The 18,675-nt window shown below is 38.7% G+C and overlaps 1 protein-coding gene across 7 annotated transcripts in view; it reads right to left on the bottom strand.

Annotated features, from left to right (window-relative positions):
- ATP10D (ATPase phospholipid transporting 10D (putative)) overlaps positions 1-18,675 on the bottom strand; it is a 48,588-nt gene that overhangs the window by 27,496 nt on the left and 2,417 nt on the right. For 2 of the 7 annotated variants that reach the window (XM_065060819.1, XM_065060824.1), the window contains exons 2-6: positions 9,391-9,699; positions 8,406-8,600; positions 5,779-5,983; positions 1,392-1,477; positions 226-332 (exon numbers count right to left, since the gene is read on the bottom strand). In XM_065060819.1, coding sequence (XP_064916891.1) covers positions 226-332; positions 1,392-1,477; positions 5,779-5,983; positions 8,406-8,600; positions 9,391-9,659 — 862 coding nt within the window. In that variant the 5' untranslated portion in view covers positions 9,660-9,699. Of the gene's footprint in view, positions 1-225; positions 333-1,391; positions 1,478-5,778; positions 5,984-7,992; positions 8,126-8,405; positions 8,601-9,390; positions 9,700-14,148; positions 14,342-14,449; positions 14,563-17,527; positions 17,638-18,675 lie in introns of those variants that run through there. The other 5 variants (XM_065060821.1, XM_065060822.1, XM_065060820.1 and 2 more) reach the window with 5 other exon arrangements.

Genomic DNA, 18,675 nt, shown 5'->3' with positions numbered 1-18,675 from the left:
CAGAGTTGGCCTCCGATGAATAACCAGACACGTAAGTTTTTTACATTGTTAAAATGGACACAAACTTAATCCAGACATGCATTCTCAACATTTGTTGCTACAGCTGCCTTTCGCTGGATCCAAGCTTTCACTCTCGTAATTCCCCTTTGTAGAATACTGTTTCTAGGGCACATAACTCTATCTTGTTTGCAAAGCAATCTGTGGTAGCCAGGGCGGTTCACTAACCTGCATATACCACAATGCCTACAACAGCTTCTGTGTTTCTTACTGTGCACCCTCGGAGCAGTAAGTTTTCCTTGCTGAGGCCCACTCGATCCTTGTTTGAGTGCTCACTGGAAAAAATACACATTACTTCAGCTGTAGGACTCCAGCAATTCTGAGTCGGGCTTTGCAAAACCATTACGGAGCAGACTTCCCAAAGGAGCTGCTAGTCACTGACTCCCATTCTGTCATTTCTGATCAGGCTTTTCAAAAGAATGTGGCAACACGCATGCAGATCATCTTTGAAAAGCCAGACGTGTAGGCACTGTATTAAAAGTTCTTGTGTTTACAAGCCTGGTGTTTGCCAGCTGGCATATGAGAAGTAGGCAACACTACTGAAAAGAGCTGAAGACAAACACTGGAAGTCTGAAAGCCTGACTTCTCCTTGGATTGCCCACATCAGAAAAAATTCAAACAAAATACAAAATCCCATTTTAAATATACTGTGAGCATCATTACTCCTGTGGCATACTTTCAGTGCAGGTAGGTCCACTGTTTATCAAGGTGTTTCCTCAGAGAATAAGATTTACGGATATTTATTTTTTGGTTTGTATTTCTAATGTATCAGAGCCCACAGGGAAGAATACAGACATTAATCAGTCACCCCGGTATTCTGTTTTCCAACTGTATAGAAAATCATAAACCCATAAAAAGACAGGACACAGTCACATTGGTCAAAAGGAGTTTGATAAAGTCACTGGTGGTTACACAAAACAAATCAGAGAAGGAGAGGAAGCCAGTCCTTCCATTTCCAATTGTGAGTAATGCAGCTTGTCCAGCCAGGCCATTGTCCAGACTGAATACTGTAGATATCACATGTTATTAAGAGCAGATTTGAAACAGTTATTTTGAATATGGAATACACAATTGCAAAATAGCCTGAGCTAAGATATTGAACATATTCAATAAAAAATAAAAAGCACTAGTAGGCTTTCCCAGTTCACAATCTGCTGCTCAGAAAGCCCTTCTGGATGGAGCTTCATGTGTTGGGCTGCACTCAGAAATGCAAATGTAGTGACTTCTATATATACAGTCATTATTTTTTAAAGCAAATGTTACAAGCTCTCTGAATATCAGTAAGAGCACCGAAGCAAATGACAAAAGTTTAAAGAGCCACCAATCCTACTTACACAAAGCCTTTGAAGCGACTGAGGTCATTATTGGGATTTTCACACTCTATTCTACTGGAAAATTTTTCTGGATCAATTTCAGAGACCTAAAGCCATAGGAAAAAAACCACAACAAAACAAAAAACAGAGAACTCAGACAAAATGTGATGGAACTTAAATCATAAATTTATAGGTTCACATATTACTATCTAACAATTTAGCTTCAAAACTGTTAAGTTGCTCATGTTGTTGATGATCTGCTACTCAGTGTAAATCACACACAGCATGGACGGACTTCCTAGTAAATATCAAATCCTGGCAAATAGCAGTCGAATTGCTGATATTTTGAGAACACTGGAGAGAAGAAGATGGGTAGAAGAAGAAAAAAAAATGCAATAAGAACATCTGAAAAGCAGAGATCTCTCATATTTTTTTTTTCTTACAAGGAAAAAAAAGAGGTCATGTCTTCTCTGCAAGTAGAATTTCTTTTAAACAGCCATTCTTTCCAATACTATGACCAGAATACTATCTGTGTTAATGCAAAGAAAGTATAACTTTTTAATGATGCTCGAGCCTTACCAGTACTGAACAAAGGGCTGTTATGAAAAATTGGAAGTACATGTTGTGAATAAAGAGCAGGTGAGCTCTTCAATAAAAAGCCAAGCAAAACAAATATCCTTTATTAATAAAGAATAAAACCTGAACAGAAGAGAAAAAACCAAAAGGCCTTATCTTAGAGTTATCTGCAATTGCACTTCCAATTTAATTTCACTTAATGGCATACGAGCATGCCTCTAGCCTCTGGTATAACAGAGCCCTTTCCAAGCCACGTACCTTCCTCTAATTCTTTGGAAAGTAATATGTTCTACTCTTTAGAAAAAAAGAATTACCAATTTAAGGTTTCAAACTGCAAGGATAAATCTGTAATTCATAGGTGTAATTGAATACTGCTACACAACTACAGGTCTCCGAGAAGGCTGAACTCCCACAAATAGGTGACTTCAAACTGGCAGAATAGCAACTGCGAGGTTAAAACACAATACTGCACGTAGAATTTGAAACGCATACTTTGTTGCCCTGATAAAAAATTACATATTGTTTGCTGTATTTCTTTATTGCACTGTATTAACCTGAAGTCAATATGAACACAGCCTTAGACAGACAGATACCTTCAGACTGTTAATTTAAGTTACTATGAAAGACTTCTCTCTCCACTGACCCTCCTTATGTTTATTAGTACAGGAAGTACAACATTTCTGTAAAGTGTTAGATGGTATAATTGATTCATGCTTTTCAAGCATTTCACATCATACAATGGTTACACAAAAAAAGAGCACGAAGAGAGTAAGAACTACCCCCAAAAGGAAGTAAAATAGCCAAAGCAACCGACTCTTTTCTTCTACAGCCTGGAAACTGCTCCAGATATGCACTTGCAGTGAAAGCATCTTATTCCTGATAGACTACTAAAACATTTGACTTTGTCAAACAATTTGTAATAGCAGTAAAGGTTTTAGTAAGAGCTTCTTGCAATATACCTTGAAACAGCAACCACAAAAAGTCAAGGTGTAACCTACGCTTGGCACAGAAGTTAGGTCTATACTAGTATAAAACAGAGGTGACAGAAACTATGTCCAAAAGCAAGTTTCTTGATATAAGCACTCCAGTCTTCCTGGACTGTAAGTTTATGGCCTATATTTGTTCATTCTAATCTTAACTTTGACAAAGCAAACACTGAGAGTAGATGATTTTGCACCTTACTTCTGAAGCTGCTTTCCTATGTTTCCTGGCACAGAAGATTTCCTAGGGCAGAATTAAAATTATTTGGATTTTGTACAAAGGTCCCTAAAAAGGGGGGAAAATAAAGATGGAAACTCAGTAAGGTAGCTTGGAGTGATAAGCTCCGCATCAGATTCTCACACTGGAACAGTAAGAGAAGCAACTTCCCAAGGCCATGCCTGCTGCTTTGGCCATGCTGTGTTCCTGACAAACTATTGTTATTATCATTACTAATATATGGTTAGATAAGATGGCATGGGAATGGAATGGGTGCATAGCTAAGGTGGAATAGGAGAGTAGGCATCTCCTTCCACCAGCTTGGCTTCTTAGGCTGCCTGGAAGAAAAGGACAGCACTTTCCTCTCCGGTAGGTTTGAGGATGCTGCAGCTTGACTGGATTCAGTCTGACCACACAGGCTGGGAAGGAACAGACCAGTGTGGTCCTGTGGCCTCTCTTACAATGTCATAGGAAACATTCACTGCTCAGAGCGATTTAGTGTTAATGGCACATTAGCTACTTCACCCCACTGAACCTGTGCTTGGTTCAGCTAACCATGCGAGGTGTGGAAGGAAAAGGAGGCTACTTTCTTCTTAATTGGAAACAACATTTGAGTATCTGGAAAGCAGCAGAGCAGTATCAGTTTGTTTACCAAATAGCTCATTACCCTCAGGGAGAAGGTCCTCAGCTGTTTTGTGTATTTCCCCATGAATACCAAGGTAGTTGGAGACACTGTGTTCTGTGCCTTGTTACCTGCTGTTACCCAAGAAGCCTTGAGTTACTTTCTCAATTTCTTTCCTGTTGTCATTTAAGCATAAAAAAATGCTATTCTGAATTGCCAAAATTAAATTTGACTACACTCTGCTCCTGTTTCATGCTTCAGTTTTGCCATGCCTTCTCTTAAAGGGAGTTCAAGTGCCAGAACAGGTGCCCCATGGGTAACTTTTCTAATTGTGTTTCTACTTGCTCTTTCACAAAGAAGTAAGACTTAACACCCTTGCAAACAGGTTAAGTCATTTTAGTCCTTGTCTTCAGATTTTCTTTAATTTGATGCAGTTTATTTCTTAAGAAAGGGGGAGGTCAGGCAGTAAGCCTCTTGCACAGCACTGCCAGTCTTACTCAGCCTGAGTTTACAAGAACAAAGGCTCTGGCTGAAATGCAGCTGGTGAGGCATTAGAGATCTGTGAAGCTGACTGTGGCTCTACATTCAGCGATCATGCAGTCCTGACAAGAAGATCCTGCAATTACTTTGTTGGGGTTTTTTTTGCATTTGAGGACAAAAATGAAGAGTCTTCAATGGTGAGAGAATTGCTGCTTTTTCTGGACAGTATGACTCTTCCTAGCATTCTGGAAAGAGAGAAAACAGTCTCTTGAGTGAGACTGAACTCATACTTTGGTAGCAGGAGCTGGTATAAGATCAAGGCTACCTCAGTATAATGTAAGCCTGTAGAACCATGTGAACTTTGCCTTGCATAATGATACATATCTACAGAAATATCAAATGGTCCTTTCTGCCTTATTGTTTTAAGATTAAACCAAGAAGAAAAAAAAAAAAAAAAAAGAACGCATGCCACTGGCCACTGTAAGGGGGTAAGAAACAGCTTTGTTTATGGATATCACATCATGGCTTTGGTATTAACAATACTCGCTGAGTAACAGAGGAGTCTTAACGTACAACAAGGTGCTCATCCTCACTTCTCCACTACTGCTGGCAATTCAGAGGCAGTTCAGGCAATTTTATCTCCAGAGGACTAAACAGTCTGTTCTTATGGACAGCACCAAGTCTCCCTGCTGTTGTCTTCAGCACAGTGTTTCAGCAGCAGTACCAGGTGTGCTGAAGACTGCAGAAATGCCAGGATTCTTTGCTTCTTTGATACCATGTTCTCTGTGCCAGCCTCTAGCATTCTGTCTGCTAGGTATAACACCAAATAAAGTTTATTTGTCTGGTATTAAAACAATAGCAGTCATCTCTTCCGTATCTGAAAAGGCCTTTATGAACTGCTTATAAAGCCTAAACCACATGGTTTCCAAAGTTCAAAAGCATAGTGCCACTGATTTCCCACCACTACTCAGTATGTAAACCCTCAAAGACCCAGTCATGCTCAGTCTTGAAAGGGAGAGATGACTCAGGTCACGCTGTTCACAGTAGGCTTGCAGCAGAAAAATTCTAAGAGTTCCAAAGGTTTTATAAATCCTTGAAAGACTAGAATTGGAGCTAAAAATACATTTGCAACATGAAAAAAACAGTTAAAGAGAAAAGATATTATCTGCTCCTCTCTCTAGTTCTTTATACAACACAGAACTCCCTTTAAAAAATTCCAGTTTCTCACATGTGACACAATATGCACCATAAATTATGTCTTTACCTAAACACTGCATTATTTGAAACACATCTCTTTATCTGGGTTAACTGAACATGCTCCAAAATAACTCAAGTAACAAATTAGAAATTACCTAGTTATTTTGTTTTCAGATAGGGTTGCTGAGCTATTGAGGGCTGGGTTTTTTATTTGGTTGGTTGCGTTTTGTTGGCTTGTGTTTGTTTATTTGGGAGAGGGGACGTGGGTGGGTGTTTTGTTTTTTAGTTGACTGTCATGTCAAATTCGTTATACCACTAGAAATGCACAATTATCACCTGCTCTGAGTATCCTCTCACCACCTGCCTCTGCTTTAGATTGGTTTCTCCATCAAGGCCCACTGTTTCAATGTAACAGATCCCATCCGGATCACTAGAATATAACAGCACCATGTCAGCAGGAATTATTTCATTACGTGAAAGCCGGATGAAGTCCCCAACACTGACATTTTTCCAGCATTCATCCATGTATTTCTTCTCCTTCCTGAAAAACATATAAAAAACAGTTGGGTTTTTTTTTGTTTGTTTGTTGTTTTTTTTTTACAAACGCATGAACTGAAAGCTCAGAGAAACACACTATAACTAGAAAATTTCTCTAATAGTTAATTTATGCTTCCAAGTCATTAAAAAAAACTCCAATGAGATAGTCTGTTAGCTCAAGGTGAATATAATTATGAAGAATTAGCTCTGGGGTCCAAGCCCTGTTTTCCTGTGAATTACATTCCAGGCACCCTCTCAGAATTATTTTAGCTCTATTTAAAATTCAGCCCACTTGTTTCCTGTATTTTCACTATTCCAAGAAAGCAAACAGTGTTTTCAGGATTTCTCTTTGGGTCACCACTTTTTCTTGCAATTATGCAACCAAGAACAGCAAACCTTTTTCCCTTCTGATAGGGCCTTTCAAAAATGTCTGTCTCCTGAAATAATTAATATCTAGCAGTGAGCAAAGAATATTCAGCAACCACTTCACTGATGCTCTGGATATAAATACTTGCATTTAGAGGCTTTAAAAATATTTTTTCTATTAATTTTGAAGATAAGGTACTAAGACTCTCTAATACCCCAGGAAGTCAATAAAAGCTCAAGCCTCCCAGCACTGAGTTGAAATTCTTTATTCATATGAAATATCCAGGCATGATGTACCTAAGTTTGAACTGTTTTCAACTTTTCATTTATAGCTACTGTTCTGTCCTCAGCCCAGATGAAGAATCTTTCTTTTATGTAATCACAGCAGCTGTGATTACATAGAAAGAAGCTGTGATTGTGCAAACACAATCAGGTTTAGGGCAGTGAATAGGATGCAAGGTGAGCATTCTGGAGGCACACAGTCACAGGCTAATGCAACAGGGGCGATGAAACACCTATAGTTGCTGTTACAAGCACTGCACAGGTCTGGATGCAGTATGATTTTGCACAAAGTATTACTGCCTTCAGTGACTGTCTGGCTTTTCTGCCTTGCACAGCCTAACCCAAGAGCTATGTTTAAAGAGAGGAACGTGTACTCTCTCCACAGTCTTTGCTTCTCAGTCATCCAGACTGGGATGTAGTCTGGGCTGTGCTAGGGCTGTCTTGCACATTGTACTTCCTTCCCTGCTTCTCACTGCAGGCTGGCTGAGCAGCGCACACACACCCAGGGGTTAGGAAGCGCACCCAGCTTCTACAACACAGACATAAGCTTTTGAACACTGGCACTTACCTACTAGCTTTAATCAAAGTGCTACCTATCTAAAATGCATCTGATAAATAGTGAAACAGAAGCAGACACTTCTATCGACAAAGAAAATGTCAGAAAAATATTCCCTGTATCAACCGTTGCTCCCATCCCTTTCAGGGCTGCGTTATCTGACAGTACCCTTTAGAAAATCCTTATCTACAAACAGAAGGTACAAAGCCCACACAATTAATTGGTGTACTGATGACTATTTCTCCAGTGAAGGTAAGGTGGAGGCTGTTACATTGCTTTCAAAGTGCAAACAAAGCAAAAAAAGGAAGCAACAAATGCTGACATAAAATTAAACCAATATAAGCCACATCTGTTTTCTCCTTAAGATGCTCATCACTAGTTTTCTACACAGATGGAAAACTGGCACAATGGAAAGTATGTAAAGCTTAATTAAAGCTACAGCCATGTCTACCACAAGATGGATAGATACAAATAACACTACAGGAATTTTTTCATACCAGTACCTTTCCTTGAAAAGAATTTTTAAAAAAAAAAAAAGAGTTGAAGGAAAAATTTCTGAAGTAAATTAACAAAAAAACACCTAATAACAGAGGTACACAGGAAAAGGGAAGGAAGATTTGCTGAAACAGGATGTGCCTCTCAGTTACTGCAGGTATGACTTGAACTTTGATAGCTGCGAAGTACTGACAAAGTAAATCTACTCAGGAGACTGAGCAAGCTGAAAACTAGTTCATTTGTTTTGCTGTTTAGAACTACCTCTTGGGTACTGAAAACTACATCAGCATAACTTTTTATGTAGGCCAATTTACCCCATTATGAAGGCCAAGTAAGTCCAATTAGGGTTCAACACCAACTGGAGCAGAATGCCCGGGTCACTCCACAACACCACCCTTTTACCTCGCCCTCCAAACAGGATGGAAAGGATTTGAGAACCCAGGAGGGCGGTGGGAGAAAATTACTTCCACAGCCAGCTTGTATCTAGAAGATTTAGAGAAAGGATGGAAATGGAAAGGTAAGCAAGACAAAATAAACTCATAAAGAAAGCAAGCAATGGCATCACTAATATAGTAAGACAAAAATATCAGGTAAAAAGTTGTCAATTTCTGCCACTAACTTCTACAGAAAATTTTCAAAGTGAATTCCAATTTGCAAAACCACAGAAATATTTGGAAATTAGAGATTCTGTGACAAATAATAACAGTCTTTCTGGTTTATCTCTTACCTGCTATATACTTTGGTTAGTAAGTTGTTTATCTGTTTATCCATTTTGTACTTTGAGTAATCTTCCAGACCATCTTTCACTGCAATAATTGTCAGAACCGCTGCTAGAGGTAGCATTGTAATTTCTTTTTGGAAGGCTTCCACCAGAGGAACCCAATTTAGGACAACTAGAAATAGGAAATACAAATTGGCAACTCTGAAAAAAATAGAAAACATGGAAGTTAGCTGTGCTAGCAGACAGACAGTGGTGCTAGCAGACAGTCATCCTTATTCCCCCACTTCACGCTATATAAACACTTACGTTAGCAGTAATTTAACTTTTCTTCACCCCAACTGCAATTTAAGTAAGTATCCACAACTCTGTTTTCACTCTCCAGTCAATAGATTACTTAGCTGCACACTTGCTTAATATGCATGATCAGAAAATGGAGAAACAAAGAATTTTCCTGTATTTTCAAACTTGTCCTGCAGACATGTCTTCTAGTAATGCTTGGGTGAACTTGCACTCCCCCAAATTTCCAGGTCTTTTAAACTTAATTTTATCATTTCCTGGGGGAGATAACATGTTTTAAAAGGGACCCATCCTACAACCTCCCTGCATAACTTTAGAAATTAGCAGTCCTCCAAGCAGAAGGAGGAGGAAAAAAACAGGCAACAGACATGAAAGAAGGGGAAAAACTCATTTGCAGGAAATGAGCTGAAAATCCTACTGCAGATTGCTCTGTGGCAGTTCTCCAAGAGTAAGGAATATTTCAATAACCTAAAGAACAGAAGTAGTGGAAATTACATAGAATATGGAGAAAAGGATAAGCCCGACACTAATGATTCTCAAGAGACTTCGGCCAGATAACACAGACCTTTTCAGAAGTGATAGGCAGGTCGGGAGGAAGAATAATTTTTTAATACCTGTCTATATAGCAACACACAAATTTAAATAAAAGGATTCCACTTCAGGAGAATTACCACGATCAAAACGAGTTATTTACCTGTGAAACTGTTCAAACAAATTCCGTGGTAAAAAATTCAATAAAGTATACTTAGTAGTCTGTATTTTATTGTTCATGTATAGTTTTGATACTTTTTCATACTCTTCCTTAAAATGTCCCAAACAGGGTATTACTATCCTATGTTTGCCAACAGTTTTGGATGATTGATAGCACTTGTTAGTTGAATTGTTGCTGCTGCTACTTTCTCCACCCCCTGTAGATACCAGTCGCTGCCAACGGTATCGGGCCCAGCGGATGGGATCTGCCATTGTGCTTGAAATGCTTTATAATCCAAGGAGCGTCCTCTATCTAGAAACAAATTAAAATACAACAAGTTAAGTAATAATTCTGTAAAGGCTTTTCAACTAAAAAGTCACAACTACAGATTTAAATAAGCCTAGGAAAAAAGTTATTTCCATATTTTCACTAAAAAACCTCACAATTAAGTGAGGTCAGGAACCACTGCTTCAAAGCTTGAACTTATCTGAATTTCAGTCACCCTTTCAGGATTCTGGAGTTTGATTCCTCTGTTTAAAATGCACATTTTTGTAATAGTACCTCATGCAAGTAGCTCACCCACCAGTTTTTTGTGCTGTAGTATGGTAAGAAAGCAGACAAGCTGTTAATTCTGCAGAGAACAGCATTTTGAACAGAACCCTTATCTCAGACACTGCAGTCCTTGCCAATAGTTAACAACTTTATTAAATCAGGAGTTAATGATATAGCAATAGGCATCTGAGTACAAAGTAATTGCCACTGAAAGGCATTCAGTAGCTATCATGAATATAAAACCTCTTCCTGTTAAATTAGAAACAGGTTTGAGAATTTTTACCAGCTGATAGAGGATACCAACGCTTCTCTTCTATCCACCTCAGCTGAGCCCCAGCAATGTACCCAGGAATTTGTTTTCCTAAAGAAAACTGGAGTTCATAGATATGGGTGATATTCACTGTAGCAAACCACCCAGTGCAGGCAGAAGAGGACTTTTAGACACACAAACCAGACTTTAACAGAAACTCAAAACTTCTGTTTTTTACAATTTACAACAAATTTTCACAATTAATAGTTGCTACATTTCTTGTATTACTTCTTCCATAGAACAGCTTATCTTAGATTTGTTTAAAACTATAACTTGCATGAGCCCCAAATCATCAGTAAACCTAATTCCCACTGCAGACTACTTTCCTTCCCTGTGGTATCTTACTATCCTCATACTTTATAGCATTTTTTTTTTACTAAATCCTGTTCCTGAATTCCCATACGAAAGCTGCCTCTAAAATTTCCTGGGTCTTTCTAAATGAAATCTCTTTACTACAGGCTAGCCTACGCAGTCATCAAGCTAATCCTGATTTTTGGCTTCAATCAACTCAGACTTCTGTTCACGTACTATCTCTCTGCCATGGGCAAATGCCATTCTGTGCTGTTTAGATTCCTCAAAAATGTTGCTATAAAAAGTAATTTTCAAAACTATAGATTCGACACCATCACATCTCTTACATATCTTCCTTGATTTTTCCTTTCTCCCACTACAATTGCAGAAATCTTGAAACATGAGCACAGTGTTCTCAGTAGGTCTTTTGGCAATAAGGTAGTATTAATATATCTACATCAACCCCTTCTGTTCTTAAAAAGAAGATCCTGACAACTTCCTAAAAAGCCTGGTTCATTGTGTCACTACCCTTTGGCTTTAAAGCTTTCCCCTAATGTCTTACTAGTCTCTCTTCCTCTCCTCAAATTAAGACAGTACATTTTTGTCCTGTCATCAGATGTGGACAGCTGACTGTTACAATCTTAATGTCTTGGAAGATCGTTACCACATACATGAAACTCGTGTTTTTCTTCAGAAATCATAATCTGCCTCTGAAGGGAGAAGAACAAGGAGCGAAAAACAAACCTCTATACAGCATCTCCTCTTAGCATCCCCTGGCAGTTCCCAGCGAACTACTGCTCTCCCAAGGCCCTTCTGCAATGCGTCCCCGGGCAATGTAAGGGATCCGTCTGAGAAAAAGAGACTTCCCTCTTTTTCAGTGCTAAACCTTGTGGGCCCAGTAACCATCAGCCTCCCAAAGGCTGCACAGGAAGGCGTTTATGCTGGGGACTTCTCAGAGAAACAAGAAGGAAGTTGTGAAGATTTTCCAACATATATAGCATCCTCTTAATTTCACAGAATGTGACACCTTCATATCCTCACTCTCTCTAATCCTACCACCTGGGGGACAGTCCCCAGTGGGACTCCCCTCTGCATAGGGGCTACTGTCCCATTTTAGCCAGGGTCCACCTTTCCTCCAGAGATGGAAGGTCTGACATCTAGAAGCAGCTACTTCACAACAGTGAACTACATCCAAGGTATGGCTACCATATAGTCAGACATATTCAGAACATTCTATGTTTCTATATGAATACTCATCTGTACATAGATGAAAGAGATGTTTTTATTCACTTGCACTGAGTCTGAGAACAAGTCTAAAGATTGGAAGGTAGCCAGGTCTTGAAAAATATTTAGGGACTGCAGAACATGCTGCTAGTGGAGTTCATGCTTGGCAATGCAGGGCTCTTCCATACACATAAAGCTCCTAAAAGCCAAATGAACACCGACCCATCTACATGAGCCAGGACTGAGTCAAAGAACAAAGTATTGAAAATTAAATAATTTAAAAAGCTGACTGGCTGAAAAGAGGTACTTTCCTCTTCTGCAATCACAAATTTGGCCAGTTCAACTCTTAAAAAAAAAACGCAAACTTCTAGGTTTTGGACAGCATCCTTAAGGCTTGGCCATTTTGGGGAAACGACACTCTCCTGAATTGTCTCTGCTGTGGTAAATCACTAATTTCACAGACAGACATTATGCAATGAAGGGCCTTTTTAAAGAAAGTTTTGCTTTAATTAACAATGCAGTGGATTATCAGGGAGAGTTTCAACATGATTTCTTCTTTGTCCTATTAAATTTATTGGTCTCTTTCAAGCTTCCACTTTTAGGATGAACCATACAGAGTGTGTCAATTAACCATATTTTTGATTGAAATTATAATCCTTTGCCCAAGTGCAGTAAGTAATCTGATGTATCTCTACATACTGCTACAATGTAAGTAAATGAACACCACAAAATTTTTCAAGATGCCATATGAGCCTGGTATTTGAAAGCAGATCAGACTTGCAGAGAAAATCATGTTTGTTCTCATAACACCATCAAACAAACATCTTATACTGGTGAGTTTTATGACCAGAAGAAGCAGCAAAAGTAAAGAACCTTCCTCTCAAAGCAAACTCCCAAGGCTAATGAGAACATAAAGGCTTTAAATGGCAGATCCTGTTCACTCAGTGAAAATTATATATGCAAAATAACCTATACAGCTAGATCCACTTTAAAAGCTTAAGAATTACATGATCAGAAACATGCAAATAAAGATGGTTTGCTGGTTTGACTGAAAATGGGTTGATTTTCTTCATGCAGTTAGAAACCTTTCTTTGTCATAGCTAGCACACTTATTATTTGGACTTAGTTTGAGAAGAAGAAGATAACAGCCCAGCACAGAGATAATGTTTTTAATTGCCCTGGTCTGAAAGCCAAGGACACTCTGAGCGCTTTGCCCACAGGTGTGAGGCATCAAGGAAGGGGGGCAGAGATGGGGCAGAGCTTGACTGATATCCAGACTGATCAATAAGCGTATTCCATCCCATTAGCATCACGCTTCAGAAATAAGGAGAGCTGGGCCTTCTGCTCTTTTCTCTTCTGCTCTCTTTCTCTGGGGCACAGCTGGTGGAATTTCAGTTGCGACATTTAGTCTGGCCTTTTGACATTTTTCAGAGGCCTCTGGGCTTTTCCGTCTTTTTTTCCTCTTTTTTTTTCTTTTATCTCTTTGGGACCAGGTGCTGTTTCCTGGGACTGGCTGCTCAACATGTTCATGAGGAATTGTCTTGAGTATCTTTTGTTTATATTTTTTATATATATTTACTAGTAGTGTATTAGTATTTTGTTATTTTATTAAACTATGTTTATCTCAATCAGAGTTTCTCATTTCCCTTTTGATTTTTCTCCCCTATTGGGGTGGCGAGAGGGAGGGGGTGAGTGAGCAGTTGTAGTGGTTGTATTGCTAGCTCGAGTTAAACCACAGCAGATGGGAAAAGAGAGTTGTGAAATCAGGAAAAACCAAAGAGAAAACCCATCAAATTTCAAAATCTCCTAAATTCTAACTCTTTTTGGTTTTTATAATTTATTACCTTTTGTAGCATTTGATACCTGGTGACCACTGTTTAATAAGAAACAAAACAAACAAACAAAAAAACAAAAGTGGGGGGAAGAGTGCTGGATATTTTAACATGACAGCATGTCAAGACAGAATTCCTCATCCCTGGATGGGGAGCCACAGGTTTAAACTGTATAGGCAGTGTTGCTGAAGAGCAGTCACCCCTCACAGCACAGGCGTTGCTGACTCCTGACACAGCTCCAAAACCTCTGCCCCACCCTTCCTCATCCTGCTTCAGAGAGGCAGAGCTTAAAAAGGGACAGGAAGCCTCAGATTCAGTTGTGTGCACTGCATATTTCTGGCAGTATCCCCAGCATTTTATTGTAACAACTTTTAAGAAAACTCTGAAGAAGTATGGTCAAGAAATAACCAACACAAAACCACCGCAAGCACACCACATTGGAAACACTGTAGTATCTTATGGTCATAAAAGTAAATCAGACAACTAACCAGCATGTTGGGAAAAATAAAAATAACTGGATCTCATTCTCTGCCACAACACCCACTGACTCACCTGGGATTTGACTGACCTACTGTCTGCAAATGATGTTGTTTTTTTTTTTAAATCATTTGCACTTCCATTTTAAAATAGGATTTATGAGGTTTCAAACTTCAGAAATCTCTTTTGCATGTTTTTCTTCTTTTGAATATTTTTCTTTATTATTAAATTTGGATTGTAAAATAGTAAGCATCTTTTCCTTGGTTAGCTAGAAGGAGGTCAAAAGGAGATTCATCAACTTCATGTTAGATGTTGTAAAGGATGAAGTTGCTAATGATCAGAAAAAGATGTTTTAAACATTTTTTCTAAAAAATACCTTAAAACATTATTTGATCTTCTCGTCATGTCATTTTTCATAGTAGATCTTGAGTTCTTCAGCTAATGTGAATTTGAAGTTGTAACACAAAACAGCAGATGTTTCTTTAAACACTGGCAAAAGACCCACAAGATGAGTTAATTTGAAGCAGTATCTTTAAAGGTGTATTTTTAAAAAATAAATTTATGTTAAAAAATACCCCAGGAATAATGTTTGCATATTAGAATATGATCATTTAGGTTTCCTGTTTTCAAAGTTTTCAGGACAGCATCACACAATCTAGACTCTTCTCATTTTCACACTATACAATCAAGTGAACACTAATTCGATCTTGTTAATGGCAACAGCAAGACACATCTTACTTGCAAAAAGGCAAGCTTTTGGAGCAAGCTCACTAATGTCACATGATCATGATGAAATGAGGAAGAGAATTATCTGACACTGGACATATCATACGCTTTCCCTCTGCCTCAGTTCCCTTATGTACTCTGATTCTTTCCTCTTCTCATAAAGCACTCTGAGATATGGAAAACTGGGAGGACTAGATATGGTTAACATGCAACAACTGGTTGTCAAATCTTTGTAAAAGCAAGGCACAGCAGTGTCATTTTTACCACAGGACAGATCAACACTACATACTACCCATGTTGGACCATCCTATATAGCAAGAAAAAAGCCTTTAATAACTCTCTGCTAGTGGCAATTCTGAGAAAACTCCTATTTTCAAGTGGTCCATACCCTACCCTGAAAGGGCCTTTCACCATAAAGCCCAGTATAAGCATTCTCCTGTACATATATTTCACGTCCAGAAGTTGTTTGTTGTTTTATTTTCTCATCACTTGCCTTTCACTGTCCCTTTTAAGCTCTGTCAGCCTCCAATTCTGTGAATTATCACCTTCATATCTGCATGCAAGCCTTTGCTCCTAGCTTTCCTGCAGGAAGATGGAGCTGAGTTTAAAAACTCCTTAGTTTCAGTAATACTATTTGGTAGCCTTTGGCAAATCACTTGGCAATCACTGACCTCTCTCATACCAGATTCTTTCCCAAAATTGTCTGAAAAACAGATGTGTAGATAATTTAGCCAATGTTTATACTACTCTGGAACTGCACCTTACAATTATGTTGTGGTCATTTGCTCACGTTACATGAAGTGCCCTGCCACTTACCCTGGCTTCCCTTTGACCACTTCCTTCCTCCCTTCTGACAACATCCTTTTCTTTTGCTGTGACCTCTAAATAGTTAGTGCTTGTCCTTTCAGAAAATTCTTTGTTAAATACACCTGACATATTTCACAATAATAGTACCGAGACCTCTGGCACATGCAAGCATATAGTGTGTGTTTCTTTTTGGACTTAATGTGCAGGAGGCCTTCTGTATCAGCTGGCCCTGTTTCCAGTAGGAAGTAATCAACTGATTCTTGGCAAATATTAAGTGCAATCACCATAATTGCACTATCTTACCTGAAAAATGTCTACAGCACCTAAAAAAGAAGCATTTCAGACAATGCATCTCTTCAGCAACACCACTTTTCCTAGCTCCCTACCTGAATGTATGAGGATGTTCTGCAGGTCTGAGACTCTGGGGTGACCAGGAAAGATAAAAAATGCTAACACAGATTGAGGCCATACTGCACAAAGCTGTGGGAGAGTGGATCATCCACACAAAAGTCCTATTTAATCCTCCCAATAAGTGTTACTTGCACAGGCTCACTAACATTTGTGTCACTACATTACGACTGGAGTACACCCTCAGAACTGTACAGGCTAAATGTTAAATATGCCTCCTAATCATCTTTGAAAACTCAGAACTATTAGACAACAGAGAAGCTTAAGGGAGATGTGGCCTCAAGTTTAACTTACACTCTGAAGAACAAACACTTCTTTCCTCCTAAGGTTTGCTACTTTCTCTGTATCATGCAATTTCACAAGTTTATAACATGTCTTTGAAAGACAATATGAAATCTGCAGAGACACCCTAATATGCTAAATAGATCTGGATAAAAGACTTGTGCTGCCAATTAATGGAACAGCCAAAAACCTGCAGGAATCAAAACTTCAATCATAAGAAAAATATGTGGTTATTTGTAACCATATATTCTGAGCTATATTCATAAAGTCTGAAAACCTTCAAGCCCTGAAATGCCTGACCTTGGAAAGAAATTTCTTGGTTGTGAGTACATTAAGCCAGCCATCCACAGGCAGCTCTTCACAACTTAAAAACAATCAGGCTGCATTAAAACCCAGGAAGTGCCAAGGCCCTGACACAAGGTCAATCACAAGGTAATTTAATTGTAAACCATACACATGGTCATGCCAATTAATGTACTGCAGTGTGGGGGCAGTACATAAAAGCTGAAAATCTCCTTGACCATGGGTGAGTTATTTAGGATGAAAATCAGATCTTGTACCTACAGACACAACTGAACCACACAATACCAAACTTTAGGTTTGAAACCCAGATGAATCATGGATTTCTGGTTACCAGGTAACCAGCTTCAAAATAAATCTGAAGACTCTACAGAGCTATGATTTATGCAAACATTTTCCATCCTTTTCTCCATTCATCAGAAAAGTTCTGATTGATGCCCTGTTCTCATGTGCCACATCGGTTTCTCACAACTATAAAACAAAACCTTCCACATTAAGTCTTGCTCTTTTATGACTGTTTTTTCTCGCAAGCGTAGCTTCTGGCCATGCAGCATTTAATCACTGCAGATGCTTTGATATGCAAGAAATTCACATTCATTTCACAGTTATACTTAAGGTGTGGGCCACGTTAAAAAATTATACTGGTGTTGATATGATGCAAAAGGACACTATTTTTTTGTAGTCATTGTAGGCTTCCTAAGTTACAGTAAATAGTTTTAAAGGAAATGGATCCCTATTGGCAGTATTGCTGGTTTTTAACTATGCTGATTTCTTTGAAGGGCCAAAATGCTGTTGTGTAGACAAGGGCTAGGGTACTCATTGAAATTTATAGTAAAAGTAACTGTTACAACAAGAAACTGTACTTGAGTTCCCAAAATCCTAGGTTAGGTCTCTGAATAGTCCTATTCTTCTGGTTTTCTAAGATACCTACTTTATCAGCTTTTCAAGACTTCCAGAAACTCTCAAGGCATCCAGAGAGGCTTTCAGGTTTAATGCTCTAGGGTTCTTCAAAGGATCAGGGAAAGGAGGTTATACATAGGTCTACAAAAACAGCACGAGATCAAATTAAAAAAATCCTCCACAGCTCACTTTAAGTGACCATACTAGATTTGATATAATCTTAAAGACCACCTGGTTTTAAGCAGACTTCTCTGCCAACACTGGAAGCCAGAAATGTGAATGTGACCCATGTGGGCATAAGCTGAGCTACTTAACATCTAGATAACCAAGAGCAGCTAAGCCACCAGAAGTACAGATTTCCATGAAAGTCTTCAAGTACTGTGCACACACAGACGGCTCATGTCAAGGCCTGTGGCAGTGCAACTTCACTGGGTTTCAGCCAAACAGACTAACGCTACCCTAAGCACACTGCAATAATACTTACTGAAAGTGTATCTTAAACAAATAAATCACATACAGCCTTCTGATTTTTAAGGAGCTGAAAACTATGTGAGATACCTGCATATTTCAAAGGGATAGTAATGTTACAGCTTTTAATGTTACCTTAATTGTCGATGCTGTTGTGCTGATCCAGTGTATTTGTGTTGTAGGGTCAGCAACAACTGCTGTCCACAAACATAGCTCTTACTTTCTAACAGTAAAGCATCTTCCTCACATGCAGTCCAGCTGCAAACAGTGCTGGTTTAGAACATAAGCTGTGCATCACATTTTTTCCTTGGCTGTTTAAAATTTTCTGTGGGAGATCCCTTCAGAGAGGCAGTTGTGAGGGTCAGACTCAAACTATACAGGTGTCTAGTTTTCCTTTCAGTCTCATGAAATCCTTTATGGTACATGTACATATCTTAATATTGCTGCTTCTGCCCTTGCCTTTCTTACGCATCTTCATGTCCATTATCTTTTTACCTCTCTTCCAGTACTGTTTATTGTACTCAGATCTTGAAGACTTCACTTAATATTTCATGACACTGATTTTAATTATTAGCTATCCAAAACAGGAATTGTGCATTGTCCCTGTACCTGGAACACATGAACGTATTTTTATCTCACTAATGTAACAACAGAAGGTATGCCAGTATTTACATCCATCTTTAACGGCTTATAAGTATATATTGGTGGTTT

Source organism: Columba livia, chromosome 4 (assembly GCF_036013475.1).
Source record: "Columba livia isolate bColLiv1 breed racing homer chromosome 4, bColLiv1.pat.W.v2, whole genome shotgun sequence".
Classification (NCBI taxonomy): domain Eukaryota; kingdom Metazoa; phylum Chordata; class Aves; order Columbiformes; family Columbidae; genus Columba; species Columba livia.
Note: the sequence above shows the minus strand (reverse complement) of the source record. Positions and strands in the feature narration are given on the sequence as shown.